General features: G+C 43.2%; 1 protein-coding gene across 9 annotated transcripts in view; it reads right to left on the bottom strand.

Annotated features, from left to right (window-relative positions):
* sema3d (sema domain, immunoglobulin domain (Ig), short basic domain, secreted, (semaphorin) 3D) overlaps positions 1 to 17,842 on the bottom strand; it is a 270,876-nt gene that overhangs the window by 97,864 nt on the left and 155,170 nt on the right. For all 9 annotated transcript variants that reach the window (XM_063072672.1, XM_063072668.1, XM_063072670.1 and 6 more), the window contains one exon: positions 7,911 to 7,973. In XM_063072672.1, coding sequence (XP_062928742.1) covers positions 7,911 to 7,973 — 63 coding nt within the window. The remainder of the gene's footprint in view (positions 1 to 7,910; positions 7,974 to 17,842) is intronic.

Here is a 17,842-nt window from a genome sequence, read left to right as displayed (position 1 = left end):
TAAGTTGTGGGCTGCATTGAAGACAAAGGCATGGCAACACTCGGACTGTGCAAACACTATGCATTTCACTGTATATTTTGACGTTCTGATGTTCTGTGTATGTGACAAATAAAGCTAATCTTCTAATCTTCCTGTTGAATATTGGAGAAAGTTTGAGGGGCCATTATGCTCCTATTTGCTCTTTTGGTTGCCCCATTACAGGAAGGGTACGGAGGCTTTAGTGAGGATGCGGAATAGGCTTAACAAGGTGCTGCCTGGATTGGAGTGCATTAGCTGTAGGAAGTGATTGGACACATCTGGGCTGTTTTCTCTGGAGTTTTGAATGCTGAAGGAAAATCTGATGGAAATGTATAAAATCATGAGAGACATAGAGAGGGTTTGGGTGGTGGGTGGAGATACATCTCTACTGAAGGAGGCGGAAGCTCCTTCCTTCTACTAGCCAGCAGGTCACCCTTGGGCAAGGTGCAGCACCCACTTAGCCGCCCCCCCCCCACCCCTGATCAGGGTCATGTGAAGCCATGGGAGCAGGAGGTGGATGGTTGTATGAACAGCTGGTGCATATCACGAGCCCTGGTTATGTGACCACTGACACCAGGCAGACAATCTCTGAAGAGTGCTAATAATGGCTAGGCTCACCTGTCTTGTGAAAACACTGTTCAGGTGAAGGCAATGGCAAACCACTTCTGCAGAAAAATTTGCCAAGAACAATCATGGTCAAGGACATAATCACCTATGTCATAGGACACAGCACATAATGATGATAATGGTATGATAGATAGGGTAGACAGTTAGTCCTCTTCCATGGGGAAAAATTAGATACTAGAGGCCAGAGCTTTAAGGTGAGAGGAGGAAAGTTGAAAGGAGATTCTTGGGACAAGTTTTGTCAACAGAGAGTGGTGGGTGCCTGAAACGTTCTGCCAGGGGTGGTGGTGGAAGCAGATATGATAAAGGTGTTTAAGAGACAGACAGACAAAAACAGGCAGGGAACGGAAATGACATTCAGGCAGATGTGAATAACTTAACTTGGCATCATGGACAGCATAGGCATCCTGGGCCGAATGGTCTGTTGCTATGCTCTACCGTTCTGTGTTCTCTTTCTTATGGTCTAACCCAAAGACCAGTTTAATCAACTGAGATTTCCGTCGGCAGCAGAGACGAGTGATCAAAGCAAATCACTCGGTACACTCACTGATCCATACAGGGAGCCCCTAGCTAGGCTGTTGTTTTCAGTAAAAAAGGATGAACAAGATCACAGGCAAAATGAGAAAACATGAAAAAAAGTTGTTCAATTGTCAGGGAGAAAATTGCTGGACTTTCAGACAAGTTTCCAGAATGGATGACATTGGTAATGGGGTTGGATGTGGATTAAACCATGCTTTACATTCGTCGTTCTTTTTCAGCAAACTGCTTGAGCTGTAGTTTAAATCTTCATTAGTACTGAAAGCCGCAAAATTCCGACAATTGGATTTTTATCTTCCTTTCTGCTCTCTTAAGTCTCATCGAGGAATTCAGGCAGAATCAGTTCAATCTAAGGATTGTTGGCAAAGAAAGGAAAATTTCTGTGTCTGCACATTTAATAAATAACTTCTGTTAATTCTTTAATTTTATTCTTCAATCTTTCTGGCGTAATTAAAAAGCTGATCCTAAGGCCAAGAATTGTTAATGATGCCAAAACGCCACAAAAAAAAGGAAAGGGACTTAAGTAATTATGGTTTGGTTTAAGTACAGATGGTACCTTTGTCTTAAATTTATTGTTTAATAGGTTCAGCTTTTAACAGAGCACAAACAAAAGTTTATTTATTAAGCACGACTAAAATCCAGAACTGAAAAAGGAAACTGCTATTGAAACCAACATTGCTTTGCCTCGATGTTAACTTCAGAGTGAAGGACAATGCATCCATGGAGTATTTGCCTTAATTAGCTTAAACAAAGATGAATTATTGTCATTATTAAAAATGTGATGACAGAACAGTCCTCGAGGCTGAAGTGTTGAAATCCACCAACTAAGCCCCCCTTACACATTACTCTTCAATAAAACCTCGACTCTGGCTTCAGAGCAGTGCCCTCTGACCCCGTGTCAACAGGGAACCAGACTGAAACTGCCAGAAAACGTGTTTCATTAATGTGACCCTTGGCACTGAGCACCAAGAGGCTGCATTCATCATCTCTGGTACTCTGTCATCCTTTCTCAATGGGGTCCTGAAGCTGGGGGAAGAAGGGGGTCCTGAGAAATCTTTAACTTACAGTACCTCCTTTTGCCAAAGTTAATGTTCAGTTTCATTTCCATTTTATACAAGCTCCAATTGTTCGTTATATCCCAGATATATTCCTTTATGCAGAAATTCCTACACCCATCCTCCTCAGGAAATAAAGCCAGAGGTAAAATACACACACCCACAATTTTGAGTTTAGTGTTTACCTTAGCTTCTTCATGCACCAGATCCAAATTGCCAATGGGTTTCAGTTAATGGTATAGAATGAACCTCTCATGTTTCTTTTTCTAGGTTATTTTAGAAACCTTTTTAAAATTAATTTAAGAGAACTCAGAGGTCTATGAGCCAGTGGTCATTGGTGGATTGGAGGTGGAGAGTGTGATCAACTTTAAATTTCTCTGTGTTATCATTTCGGAGGACCTGTTACTTAGGACATAAAACATAGAACAGTACCACACAGGAGCAGGCCATGTGGCCCACAATCTTATGTCAAACCCACTAAGAAGTAACTCAAAAACACTCAAATACTAATCCCTCCTACCTACACCATGTCCATATCCCATGTGCCTATCCAAACGTCTCTTAAAAGTCTCTAATGTATTTGCCTCTGCCACTAAACCAGGCAGCACATTCCAGGCATCCACCACTCTCCGAGTAAAAAACTTATCCCTCACATCCCTCTTGAACCTACCGCCTCTCACTTTCAATACAAGAACTCTGGTATTGGACATTTCAACCCCGGGAAACAGATACTCTCTGTTCACTCTACCTATGCCTCTCATAATCTTATAAACCTCTGTCAGATCTCCAATCGGTCTCCACTACTCCAGAGAAGACAACCCACGTTTATCCAGTTTCTTGTTATAGCACATGCCCTCTAAACCAGGCAGCATCCTGGTAAATCTCTTCTGCACCCTCTCAAAAGCCTCGAAATCCTTCCTATCATGGGACGACCAGAACTGTATGCAATACTGTACTCCAGATGCAGCCCAACTAGTGTTTTATAAAGCCTTTAACTGAAGTAAATTGTGGTAAACTATCACTGCAAACAATGAAGAGGTGAGTGAAGGCAAAGCGAGTTCAAGGGATGAGCCGTGCTGGTGCGTTGCAAAATCGACGCGGATTGAGTGAGCGATTCAGAGAGAAGGAGTTTGGATGCCTGTCCAACTAACCCAGGTGTGAAATTGGATCGCTCCAAGTGCTGAGCCGATCCGGAGAAGTTGAGAAAGGCTTCATGCTGCGTGGTGGAATCTAGGCCCAGAGCGAATCGCTGAGTGACACATTCTAGGCCCAAAGCATTTTGCTGCAGCAGGGTCCGGGTCCTAATGCGAGGCATGTTCTGCTATGTGGACAATTAAAATGTTGGCCCAGTTAGACTGGGAAGGCAGGGTGTTGGGACCAGAGGTGGGGCTAATTTCACTCATTCTCCCGTGGCGTTCACTCCACTCTCCGCGAAGCTGAGGCTGTGAGAGTGCCTCGGCTGCTGTGCTTTGCGTCTGCAAGCTTTTATGATGAACTGAGACTGAGGCTTAGGCCTACTCTGGCTGCTTCGGGGAAATGGATTTATGAACTCAACTTGGTTTGGAATGTTATTGTTCGCTTCTATTCGTTTGCAAGATTTGTGGGGTTTTTTCTCTCTTTCTTTGCGCACTGGGGATCAGTATTTTTTTATTGGGTTCTTTTGGGGTTCTTGCTCTGTGGCTGCCTGAAGCAGACAAATCTCAAGGTTGTATAATTTATACATTCTTTGATAATAAATGTACTTTGCATCTTGAATCTTTGAATCAGTGATGCTGCACATGCAGTATTCTGCAGAGGTGTTCCATAGACCATTAGAAATAGGAGCAGAATTAAGACAAGTCTTGTATCTCCTGCTGTTGCAGTGGAACAGCTGTGAGAAATGAGGTGACACAGGAGCACAATTAGGCCATTCAGCCCATCAGGTCTACTGTATCAGTTTATTATGCCTAATTTATTATCCCTCTCAACCCCATTCTCCTACTTTCTCTCCATAACCTTTGATGCCCTGACTAATCAGGAATCTATCAACCTCTGCTATAAATATAAATGAGTTGGCCTCCATTGCCGCCTGCGGCAATGAATTCCACAAATTCACCACTCTCTGGCTACAGAAATTCCTCCTCATCTCTGTTCTAAAGGGCCAACCCTCTAATCTGAGGCTGTACCCTCCGGTCCTAGAATCCCCCACTATAGGAAACATCCCCTCCACGTCCACTCTATCTCAGCCTTTCAATGTTCAATAGGTTTCAATGAGATCCACCCCCCCCCCATTCTCCATAAACTCAAGTGAGTACAGGGCTAGATCCATCAAACACTCCTCATATGTTAACCCCTTTTTCCCAGAATCATTCTCATAAACTTCCTTTTGACCTTCTCCAATGCCAGCACGTCCTTTCTGAGATATGGATCCCAAAACTGCTCACAATACTCCAAATGTGGCCTGACCAATGCCGTATAAAGCCTTAGCATCACATCCTCGATTTTATATTCTAGTCCGCTCAAAATGAACTCCAGTGGATTATTCCATCAACAATGAAAGAATAACAATATATTCCCAATTCACCCAAAGTCGTCGTTGTCGTGGCTATCCCTCGAGGTTGAGGATGATGGTCCTCGTTCTGAAGAAGTGGCCCACAGAGCGAAGATGCCTGTGTGTGTATTTGTTTAATGTGTACTTGATGTTGCACTCCAAGAAGCACACGATACTTCACAAATCAACCAACTGATTCCAATGGCATGGAAACCATGACGACTGGAGCTGATGGATTTGTTGCAGCCTTCATCCGCCTTCACAGTCACTGAATTCGAAGTAACTTTGTCCGCCTGTTCCACTGTTGAGGTCTTGGTTGGATTGTTCTTTGTCAGGGACCTCACCCTCAACCTTACCACCATGGGTGACCCTACCAGGAGCATAGCTCCAGACGGCATCGCTCTCGGGATCACAGGACCACACAAGCCTCTCCACCACGACAAGGTGACAATCCACGGAGAAGCCAAAGTTTAGTCCTTCATTAATCTTGTATCTCGAATTGCTTTGCCCTTTCCAATTCCTACATCGTGAAGTCAGAGCAGAGTGTAATGGAGGGGGATCACCACATTCTCACACACACGTTGTCCTGACTAGCTGAGTGGTGATTTTGAGAGTTCAGATTGGCTGCAAGGATCTTCTCCCTTGCTACAGGCATAGTGCCCACAGGACACCAGCGAGGAACTTGCAACGTATGACCACAGGAGCAAGGTGAGACCGTTCAGCCTGTCAAGTCTGTTCTGTCTTCCAATGAGATCACACACTAAATCCAACCATCTGAATAGCTTCAAAAAACATCTCAACACCCTTAGTTTGAAAAGTTAATTGATGCCTGACTTCAAGCCATTGTGCAGTACCTCATTCTCAGGGCAGCATGGTAGTGTGGTGTTAACACAATGATATTACAGCTCAGGATGGCGGGGTGTCAGAGTTCAACTTCCGGCAATGTCTGTAAGGAGTTTGTACGTTCTCCCCACGACTACGTTGGTTTCCTCCGGGTGCTCCAGTTTCCTCCACAGCCCAAAGACCTACCGGTTAGTAGGTTAATTGGTCATCATAAATTGTCCTGTGATTAGGCTAGGGTCAAATATAGGAAGGGCCTATGCTGTACCTCAATAAATTAAGTACATTGTGGGAGAGTTACACAATTTCAGCAACCTTGATCCTAACAACCTTTCTCTGATCTTAAAGTGACATCTGCTTGACAATTAGCTGAGAAAATCCTTTATTCACTCCCAAAGCATCCAAAACTCCCATTGATGGTGCTGGGAATAATATTCAGGTTCCACCGTACATTCATAGAGTTATACAGCACAGAAACAGGCCCTTCTGCCCCGCTGCTCCATGCTGACTCACATGCTCATTGAAGCAAGTCCCTTCTGCCTGCATTTGATCCATACCCCTCTGAACCTTTCCCATCAATGTAACTTGGCCAGGTACCTTTAAATGTTTTTAACGCACCTGCCTCTGGCAGCCCGTTCTGTAATGTAGACCACACTCTGGGTGGAAAAGCTACCCCTCAGGTTTATATTAAATATTTTCCCTCTCATTGTAAACCTGTGCCCTCTGGTTCTTGATTCCCCCAATCCTGGAGGGGTTACAGAGACTGAGTGTATTAACCCTTTCTCTGCCCCCATAGATTGAGTGTATTCACCCTTTCTATGCCCCAGACTGAGTGTAATCACCCTTTCTGTGCCCCCTTGACTGAGTGTATTCACCCTATCTGTGCCCCCCCAGACTGAGTGTATTCACCCTTTCTGTGCCCCCATAGATTGAGTGTATTCACCCTTTCTGTGCCCCCATAGACTGTGTAATCACCCTTTCTGTGCCCCCCCAGACTGAGTGTATTCACCCTTTCTTTGCCCCAGACTGAGTGTAATCACCCTTTCTTTGCCCTCCTAGACTGAGTGTATTCACCCTTTCTTTGCCCTCCTAGACTGAGTGTATTCACCCTTTCTGTGCCCCCCCAGACTGAGTGTACTCACCCTTTCTGTGCCCCCCCAGACTGAGTGTATTCACCCTTTCTGTGCCCCAGACTGAGTGTAATCACCCTTTCTTTGCCCCCCTAGACTGAGTGTATTCACCCTTTCTGTGCCCCACCCAGACTGAGTGTATTCACCCTTTCTGTGCCCCAGACTGAGTGTATGCACCCTTTCTGTGCCCCCCCACACTGAGTGTATTCACCCTTTCTGTGCCCCTCTTGTCTGAGTGTAATCTCCCTTTCAGCACCCCCTAGACTGAGTGTATTCACCCTTTCTGTGCCCCCCCAGACTGTGTATTCACCCTTCCTGTGCCCCCCACAGACTGCGTATTCACCCTTTGTGTGCCCCCCCAGACTGAGTGTATTCACCCTTTCTGTGCCCCCCCAGACTGAGTGTATTCACCTTTTCTGTGCCCCCCCAGACTGAGTGTATTCACCCTTTCTGTGCCCCCGCAGACTGAGTGTATTCACCCTTTCTGTGCCCCCTAGTCTGTGTATTCAGCCTGTCTGTGCGCCCCCCCCCCAGACTGAGTGTAATCACCTTTTCTGTATCCACCTTGACTGAGTGTATTCACCCTTTCAGCACCCCCTGGACTGAGTGCATTCACCCTATCTGTGCCCCCCCCCCAGACTGAGTGTATTCACCCTTTCTGTGCCCCCTAGACGAGTGCATTCACCTTATCTGTGTCCCTCATGATTGGATACACCTCTGTATGTTTGCCCTCATTCTCCCGTTCTCCAATGTGCTCTCCAATGTCCCAATCTGCTCGTCCTTACCCCTTAACTAAGTCCAATGAGTCCTGGCAATTTCTTGTTTCTGGGTCATCTGTACACTCACATCTGGGCTCTCACTGTGTTAATGAAGTTACTAATGAACCATGAGTGGCTGTGTTCCCAGCAGAGAGATCTCTGTAGGGTATCACCAGTCACTTCCCCCAATCCACGGCACGCTCATTATAGTGGCTATGTTTTATCATCTAATCAAGTCAGTAATTGGCCTTCCATTTAATCTCAGCTCATGGTTTATTGTGCTGAATGCCTTCTCGAAATCCACGGGTCATTTGTACCGTTATCTTAAAACAGAATTTTACAAGTAATATTTAGGTAGACTGGGTGTAAGAGTTCATTGCTTCTTCGATCTGTCTGGAGGCACAATCGTGATACTTACAGAGGGATGCTTCCCCGTTAGCCTGCACATTTCCATTCTCTCCTTGCTTCCAGGCCAATGAATCTGAAAAATAGAAGTGTGAAAACAGCAGAGTGTAAATGTTTTGTTGTTAACCACTGAGAATTGAGTAATACTGAAATGCAATCACAAGTTGACCTGTCCTTACAGACTACTGGGTACATGCACCTCGCCCAACCAAGTTTCCAGGATCTATTGCAATTCATTATTTATCTGTGGGTCAAGGGAATGCACTCGAAGTTTCATTGCCTTCATTGCCCTAAAACTTAACTTGCTGAGCCAGTTCAGAGTCACTGTGAATTAGGAGACACCTATAAAACTTGTGGGCCGTCCCCAGCTGATGCTTAGGTGTGTCATTTGTTAATGCAAATGATGTATTTCATTGTATGTTTCCATGCACATGTGATAAATAAAATCTAAGTTTCTTATTCAATTTGAAGAATTTCTTATTGTCTATGCTATATCTGATTTTATTGTGATTAATAGTATTTTTATCTATTGCACTGTACTGCTTCTGCAAAACAACAAATTTCACAACACAAGAGAATCTGCAGGGGCTGGAAATCCGAGCAACACACACAAAATGCTGGAGGAACTCAGCAGGCCCAGGCAGCATCTATGGAAAAAAGTACTGTTGATGTTTCAGGCCAAGACTTTTCAGCAGGACTGGAGAAATAAAGATGAGGAGTAGATTTAAAATTTCACAACCTATGCCATAGATTTTCAACTTGATTCTGATTTTGAATCAGAATCAGAATCTGTAATCTATCTGGTAAATTCAGCAGGCTTCCTTTCCTAAAGGACATGAGATCTGTTTGTTCCATATTAAATTGGAGGGTTTGTTCATTAGTCTGATAGCTCCACAGTTACCCAGGGCAAAAAGGGTGAATGGCCATAATTTTAAGGTGATTGGTGGAAAGTATAGGCTGGATGACAGTGGCAGTTTTGTAGCTTACACAGAGAGTGGTGGATGCATGGAACACACTGCCAAGGGATGGTGATGGGGACAAATAAATCAGGAATGTTTAAGGAACTTTTAGGCAGGCATATGGAAGATTGAAAAATGGAGAGTTATGTGGGAGGGAAGGGTTAGATTGATCTTAGAGTAGGCCCATAGCCCTCACAATCCCTTTCACCCATATCCTTAATAAAGAATGGATAGGAGGGGTTTAAATATATAAATAAATAGTTTAAACAAATAGTTTGGATTGGCAGAAACATCTCCTCCACAACCTCCATCAGCACAGGAATACCGCAGGGATGTGTTCTTAGCCCCCTTCTCTACTCATTTTACACCTATGACCGTGTGGCTTAAATACAGCTCCAACATCATATACGAGTTTGCTGATGACGCCACTGTTGTGGGCCGTATCAAAGGGGGTGATGGTTCAATGTACAGGAGGGAGACTGAAAACTTGGCTGAGTGATGTAATGAAAACAAGCTCTCGCTCAATGTCAATAAGACCAAAGAGCTGATTGTAGACTTCAGGAGAGGGAAACCAGAGGTCCATGAGCCAGTAATTATCAAAGGATCAGAGGTGGAGAGAGGCAGTAACTGTAAATTCCTAAGGAACTGTCCTGAACCCATCACATAAAAATAATTGCAAAGAAAGCACGACAGCGCCTCTACTTCCTCAGGAGTACGTGGAGATTTAGCATGTCATCAAAAATCCTGACAAACTTCTATAGATGTAGGGTGGAAAGTGTGCTGACTGGCTGCATTATGGCCTGGTATGAGAACACCAATGCCATTGAGTGGAAAAGCCTACAAAAGGTGGTGGATTCGGCCCAGTACATCATGGGTAAAACCCTCCCAACCATTGAGCACATCTACATGAAGCATTGCCGTAGAAAAGCAGCATCCATCATCAGAGATTCTCACCACCCAGGCCATGCTCTATTCTTCCTGCTGTCATCAGGTAGAAGTACAGGTGTCTCAGGATTTCACCACCAGGTTCAAGAACAATTACTACCCATCAACCATCAGGCTCTTGAACAAGAGGGGATAACTATAAAAGGACTCTTTTATCTTGTTGTTTCATGCTCGTTATTTATTGCTATTTATTTATATTTGCATTTGCACAGTTTGTTTACAGTTAACAGTTCCTGATGTTTACAAATTGTGCGGCACGTGGTCAAGTGGTTAGGGCATTCGACTAGCGATCTGAAGGTCGTGGGTTCGAGCCTTGGCCAAGGCAGCGTGTGTGTCCTTAAGCAAGGCACTTAACCACACAATGCTCCAGTCTACCCAGCTGAAAATGGGTACTGGCAAAAATGTGGGGGTTAACCTCGTGATAGACTGGCGTCCTATCCAGGGAGGGGAGTCTCATACTCTCAGTTGCTTCATGCCACGGAAGCCAGCATAAGAACCGGCCTGATGGGCCACAAGGCTCGTGACAGACTTTAATCTTTAATTGGGCGGTGCAGGGTCATTGGGCAAGGGCCTGTTACTGCGCTGTACCTCCAAATGAAATAAGCTTCTTTCTCCCTGCTATCAGATTTCTGAATGGTCCATGAATTCTTGAACAGAAAAGACTATCAGCAGAATTTGTCAGACATGAATGTATTGATGACACCTCAACTTCAAGGTGTACATTTTCTAAACATAGGGTCAGTAATTAGCTTCAAACTAAAGGAAGACCTGCAAGCGCACTGTTGAAATTGAAATTGACCCACACGGAATATTATTCTCAAATGTTGGTATTTACTATATCATCCAAGATTCAAGTTCAAGATTGTTTAATGCCATTTTCAGTACTCAAGTGTAAAGGAGAATGAAATAATTGTTACTCCGCATCCAATACGGCATAAAAACACAAGATAAAGAACACAATAATAATAAAGAAAACACAACAAGTATAAATACCCGAGATAGCTTATATACATAGATTGATTGTATGTCCGTAAATTAACGCTAGTCTCTACATAAGGTGACCGACAGGAAATAATAAAGCAGTGGTGGAGTTAGTGATCAGCTTTACCGCTTGTTTGGGAAAAGTAACTGTTTTTGACTGCAGTGGTCCTGGCTTCGATGCAGCGCACCCTCCTTCCTGATGGGAGCGGGACCAACTGTCCGTGAGCAGGCTGTGTGGGATGGAACCCTTCATGATGTTGCTGCTCATGGCCAAAGCCCCCACAGGACAGAAAGCTGAACAGAAAACCCTACTGTGATCTACTTGCAGATAGTTTATAATTAACCACATTATTCCAAAACACTATTGCAAACAACATTTCAATTACATATAGTATGCATTGCCTCTTAATAACACACATCCTGTTGACAGAATAGATTTTTGTAAAAGAAATATTGGGCATGAGCCAAAGGAAAATTGATCTGAGACATGAAATCTTTCTCCTTTCAATATATTCAATGTTCTTTCAATTTAAAGGCTTGCTCCTTGAACACACGTTGCTGTTGCTCGTATGTTAACTTCCTTCACACTCATGTGAAGGACAAAGAAATATTGTGCTTCTGGAGGCTGATGCTGATTGCCCTTGGCACACAGTAGTTGGCATAATGTTGCAATCTAAATCAGCGGGATACTTTATTAAGGAGAACTGCAGGAAAATGAATGAGTTTATTGGGAGTGATAAAGTGTAAAAGGCAGCCTTTTACCAAGCTGCATCGGTGCTAAATTCAAACATGCTAAATTCTTTCACTTTCGAGGAAATATTGCATTTTCCTTTTCTTAGGCAGGAAAACCGTCCAGATCTTACTTCTAAAGTGGTTATAAAGTGAGGTTTGTAGAACAGAAGGATATAGTAAAACAGCTTAAAGCAGCAATTTTTCTTAACTCTGTTTCTGTTCCTGTTCCCATGGAAATTTCAGGTGTGGCCTGGCCAGTGCTTTCTAAGTTACCATATTACATCTCAACTCTTAATTTCTCTGCTCTGACTTTCAGAATTCCTCTTTGTTATGTTTTGTACCTCCAAAATATAAAACTAATCAAAATAAAAACATAAGGAGACCGGGACAAGCATGTATTCTTTGTTTTTCTGTTTAGCGAGGCACGCACTTATGATGTGGTGGCATAATGACGTATGCCATTCATGTACTTTTACATATAACCAGTAATGAATTATCTAAACAACAAAGAATGCTTAATCAAACAATATATTTACAATGTTACTCAAATATTACTGAAATATTAAATACATAGCATAGGAGAGTACAGCATGGTACAGGCTCTTTGGCTCACGGTGTTGTGCTGACTATTTAAATTTCTCTAAGATCAATCTAACCATCCCTCCAACATAGCTCTCCAACTTTCTATCCTTCATTTGACTAAGAGTTCCTTCAATGTCCGTAATGCATCAGATTCTACCACCACTCCCAGCAGTGCATTCATTGCACCCACAGCTCTCTGTGTAGAAACCTACCTTTGACATCACCTCCACCCTATACTTTCCTCCAAACACCTCTCATTTCAGCCATTTCCACCCTGAGCAAAAGTCCCTGCCTGTCCACTCTATTAATGCCTCTTGTCATCTTTTTCACCTCTATCAAGTCTCCACTCATCCTCCTTCACTCCAAAAGGAAAAGCCAACCTACCCTTATAAACCATGCTCTCTAATCCAGGCAGCATCCCAGTAAATCTCCTTTGCATACTCTCTGAAGCTTCTCCATCCTTCCTACAATGAGGTGGCCAGAACTGAATACAATATTCCAAGTGTGGTCTACAACATTACCTCACAGCTCTTGAACACAATTCCTTGAGTGATGAAGGCCAACACACCATAGGCCATCTTGATATATGGAATGACTGTAAGACCATATGTTGTATGGTATTATAGAATGTATAAGCTGCACATAGACAGAGCCTGGAGCTGGGATTGAAACCGAGTCTCTGGAGAAGTGAGACCTTAAGACCATATGGCAAAGGAGCAGAAACAGACCATTCAGCCCATCGAATCTGCTCTGCCATTCAATCATGGCTGATTTATTTTTCCCCTCAACCCCAGTCTCCTGCTTTCTCCCTGTAACTTTTGATGCCCTTAGTAATCAAGAACCTATCAACCTCTGCTTTAATTATATCCAATGACTTAGCCTCCACAGCCATCTGTAGCAAAGAATTTCACAGATTCACCACACTCTGGCTAAAGAAATTCCTCCTTATATCTGTTCTAAGCAATATCCTTCTATTCTAAGACTGTACCCTCTGGTCCTAGGCTCCTGAAATATCTTCTCCACACTTCTCTATATAGGCCTTTCAATATTTGATAGATTTCAATTAGATCTCCCCTCATTCTTCTAAACTCCAGCGAGTACAATCCCAGAGTCATCAAACAATCCTCATACATTAACCTTTTTTTTGTGAGATCATTTTCATGAACTTACCTGGACCCTCTCCAATTCCAGCACATCTTTTCTTAGATAGGGACCTAAAATTGCTCATAATACTCAAACCCTCCCCTCCAAACCCCCGTCTGACCGATGCCTTATAAAGCCTCAGCATCACATCCTTGCTTTTATATTCTAGTCCTCTGCTCCATGTGTTACCCTGGTACTTCTATTTACATAAAACAAACTTGGAAGAGATGAGAAAGGAACCAACTATTGGACCTAACAGGGAAACAACTGGAAATATTTAATGTAGAGCTTGGTACGGTAACGATGGCTAGCACGCACCTCAGAGGCAAAGGCACTGGGTATAAACAAACCAAACAGTCAGCAGGGGATGAGAGACTGCACTAAACTGATAGAGATTTCACACAAAGGCAAGGGAAAGTGGAGAGGGAACTGATCAGGAAAAACTATGTAAAGCTGAAAAGGGAGAGAACACACTTAAATTACAATGGAAAAGGAAAATCATGCAAGGACTGCCATATCAGTACTAAGACAAAGGTAACATAGCCATGAATCCATTGAAGGAGGCCAGAAGTGTGTGGGACTGGTATTAAAATTGTACTTGTGTCTACAGGAAGCAGAGATCAGAACATCAGGCAGAAAGAAACCAACAGTAGGTTTAAAGTGCACAACCCAAAGGTGAGTATTTTCTGACCAGGGTCCACCACGTAAGTACCATTACAAAGAAGACAAGGCAGTGCCTCTATTTTCTAAGAAGTTTGTGCAAATTCCCCATGTCATTGACTTTGACAAAACTTCAGGCTCAATCAGGCTCCTGTACTGTTGTGGATAACTTCACTCTCCTCAGCTCTGAACTGACTCAACATATCAGGCTCCTAAACCAGAGTGGATAACTTCACTCTCCTCAACTCTAAACTGATTCCACAATCTACAGACTCACTTTGAAGGATTCTACAACTCATGTTCACAGTATTATTTATTTATATTTATGGTTTGTATTTTTTATATTTGCACAGTTTATCTTCTTTTGCACATTGGTTGTCGTTCTTTGTAGTTTCACTTTGATTCTATTGTATTTATTTGTTCTACTGTGAATGCCTGCAAGAAAATGAATGTCAAGGTAGTATATAATGACATATACATACTTTGATAATAAATTTACCTCAAACTTTGAAGCTAGGATCTGTACTTTACCAAAGGAAGAACCGGTCCTGGTTGTATTATGAACCCCTGCTCCTTCTCCTGAAATTTGATTCCGCAAAGACAACAGAACTGAATGCTGTAAGTGGCGTTCCCTGCACCAAATAAACCCTGATCATCAGAAGTCCTTGTTCTGCCTTTAAGATGACCCAGTATGGTCATCTGTTTGAAATTCAAACTCACAATTATTAATGAGAACTCTGAGGCTGAAAATCAGTGAGGCTGGGAGGGGTCTGTGGCAACAGTGGGAAAGAATGGTTTGCTTTCATGCAGCATCTCATTGTTGAGACAGTTCACATCATTATTCTCTTCCGGCTACACCGGTTCTCTCCAATGTAAATACAGATCTTCTCTAATGTAAATAAAGGTCTTAATTATTAATTTAAGACCTCGCCCATCTCCTGTGGTTCCAGAGAGAGAACATACTGATCTCTAGTGGGATCTATTCTCTCCCTACATTTCTCTTCTGAGCTCAATATATTTGTACATGCTTTTAGGATTCTCCTTTATCTGCCAAAACTGTGCATCACAGGAATAGCTCACCTCACCATCAGCAGTACTGGGCACCATGACAGCACAGAAGTTAGAGCAACACTATTACGGCTCGGGGGCCTCAGAGTCCAGAGTTCAACTCCAGTGTTCTCTGTAAGGAGTTTCTCTACGTCCTCCCTGTGGAAAGCCTGGGCTTTCTCCTCATCCTCCGGTTCCCCACAGTACAAAGACATACCATGCAGCTTAATTGGTCATCGCACATTATCTTGTGATTATGTCAGGGTTAAATGTGGGTTGTCGGGGATTGCTGTGGGCAGCACAGCATGAAGAGTAGGAAGGGCCAAATCAGCACTGCGTCTCTAAATAAATAATTAAATGATTGTCGGAAAAAATTGTCTCAGGAAGGTGACATCCATCATGTGGGTCACGCCATCTTCTTGCAGCTACTGTCAGGCAGGAAGGAAGTCTCATACTATCAGGTTCAAGAACATCTACTTCCCTTCAACCACCTGCTAGTTGAACCAACCAGCAAAACCCCAATCACGACCTCATTAGAGCAACACTGTAACCTCATAGATCATGTTGCACTAAGTTGGCTGTTCTTTTGTTCTAGTTGTGTTAATTTTTTTGTGTTTAATTTATGTTATTTTTCTTGTGAATTCTGTTTTTCTGGTGCTATGGGCCTTTGTGGGAAAGTTTGGGAGGTTCTGTTGGAGTAACCAATATGTTCAGTAGCTGGAACTACGGACAGCCATGATGTGCTGGTGGTGGAGAGGGTGAACATTGGGGGTGGTGATGAGAGATTGGTTTGCTCCAAGTGGTACCAATATTCCTGAGCGTTATTGGAAATGCGGGATGGCGGGGTGGAGATATGCCTCTGCAAAAGGGTGTGAAAGGAGGTCTCGCCACAAGCCTGTGGGTCAAAGTGTAGCTCCTACGTAGCACCTCACCCGCGCGCCCCCCCCCCCCACACCCGATCAGGGTCACATGAAGACATAGGAGCTGGTGATGGATGATCATATGAGCAGCTGGTGCATATCACAAGTCCAGGTTATGCAACCACTGATGCCAGGAAATCTCTGAAGAGTATTGATAACCCATCTTGCAAAGACACTGCCCAGAAGAAGGCAATGGCAAACCACTTCTGTAGGAAAATTTGCCAGGAACAATCATGGTCAAGGAAAGACCATGATCGCCCACGTCATACAACACAGCACATAACAAACGAATGATTGGAAATGCACCATACAGGCCAATGGGGAGTGTCCCCTCATACCCTGAGCTGTGCCCTGTGGATGATGGAATGACGTTGAGGTGTCAGAAATTGCGACATTGACTCCACAATACAGTTCCTCTGACCTCTTCTGGGAATGTGGTTTTGCACGACTGACCCGGTGAGGTTTTTGCTCATTGACAAATGCCAGGGTATTAAAGCAGGGAGACTCGGTGATGTCACACCATTGCCTGGAGTCACTTTTAACTTGGTGAGATCCTCAGAATGTCTGAATGACCAGGGAACATGCTTCGACAAAGGCTAAAGGTGAAAAGTTGCCTGATCCCTTTTGTGCTGTGATATTAGGGCTTCTGCCTTCCACAGCTGTCTATTTAGTCAAAGTCAAAGTAAATTTATTATCTAAATACTTATTTGTCACCATGCACTACCTTGAGATTAAGCTTTTATGGACATTTACAGGAAAATAAAGAAATACAATAGAATTAATGAAAAACTCTACATAAAAAAATACTGACAAACAACCAACATGCAAAAGAAGACAATTTTTGCAAATAAAATATATGATACTGAGAACGTGAGTTGTAAAGTCCTTGAAAGTGAGTCTTCAGTGTTGAACCTTGTGAGGTTATCCACGATGGTCAGGAGTCTGATGGTTATCTCCCTTCTGACAGTGGAGAATTCCCCTGATGTGTTGAGGATCAGTCAAATGTTCTCTAAACAGAAGCAATGCAGGAGGAAGCAGATTTGATCTTCAGTCCCCGCAGAGTTGGATCAACTCAGTCAGAGGACCAGTTAAGTGTCATGATTGCCTCACTTCCCAGGGGTTAGTGAATGAAGGAAATAAACTAACAAACCATTTCCATCATTTGCTCTCATTGGAAAAAGTGCATGTTTACATTGGCTAAAATATGAACTGAACTGTTTGGTTAGTTGGGAGAGGTACCAGTGGGCTCCTGGCATCCACAGAATTGCAGCCAAAACAAATCTCTCTTGGCCAATAGTTGTACCTGGAATTTACTGCAGAGAGGCCACCATACACTAACATTGTGTCCAGAATCACCAGGAATCGCTGTGACACAGACAACAAAATTCAGAAATAACCTCGGAAACGGACGTTGCACGAGGGACCTGGAGCAAGACCAGTGTGAGCCAATTTTTCCAAAAGGCAGAATAAGACCGGTCACCCAGTCATTTGGAGTGGCTTTGGTTTTAGATCAAATTGGGCAGCGAGGAGAGTTAATATGAAACCGTAGCCCCAAGCCAGGTTAGATTAATTCAACAGAGTCTCTCCCAGCAGGTCAGGAAGCTGCTGTACGAAGAAAATGGTCTGAAATGCCATCTGTTTCTCTCTCCACTGAGGATAACGGTTCCCAATCAGAATCAGGTTTAATATCGCTGGCATATGTCATGAAATATGCGTTGTGTGGCAGCAACAGCAATACATAATAAAAAACTAAATTATAATAAGAAGTATATACTATATATACACATACATACAGTGGCTATAAAAAGTATTCACCTCCCTCGGGAGTTTTTCATGTTTTATTGTTTTACAACAGTGAATCACAGTGGATTTAACTTGTCTTTTTCTGACACTGATCAACAGAAAGACTCTTTCGTGTCAAAGTGAAAGCAGATGTCTCCAAAGTGATCTAAATCAGTTACAAATGTAAAACACAA

Source organism: Mobula hypostoma, chromosome 20 (genome assembly GCF_963921235.1).
Source record: "Mobula hypostoma chromosome 20, sMobHyp1.1, whole genome shotgun sequence".
NCBI lineage: Eukaryota > Metazoa > Chordata > Chondrichthyes > Myliobatiformes > Myliobatidae > Mobula > Mobula hypostoma.
The sequence above is the reverse complement of the archived record's forward strand: the minus strand, read 5'-3'. Positions and strand labels throughout refer to the sequence as shown.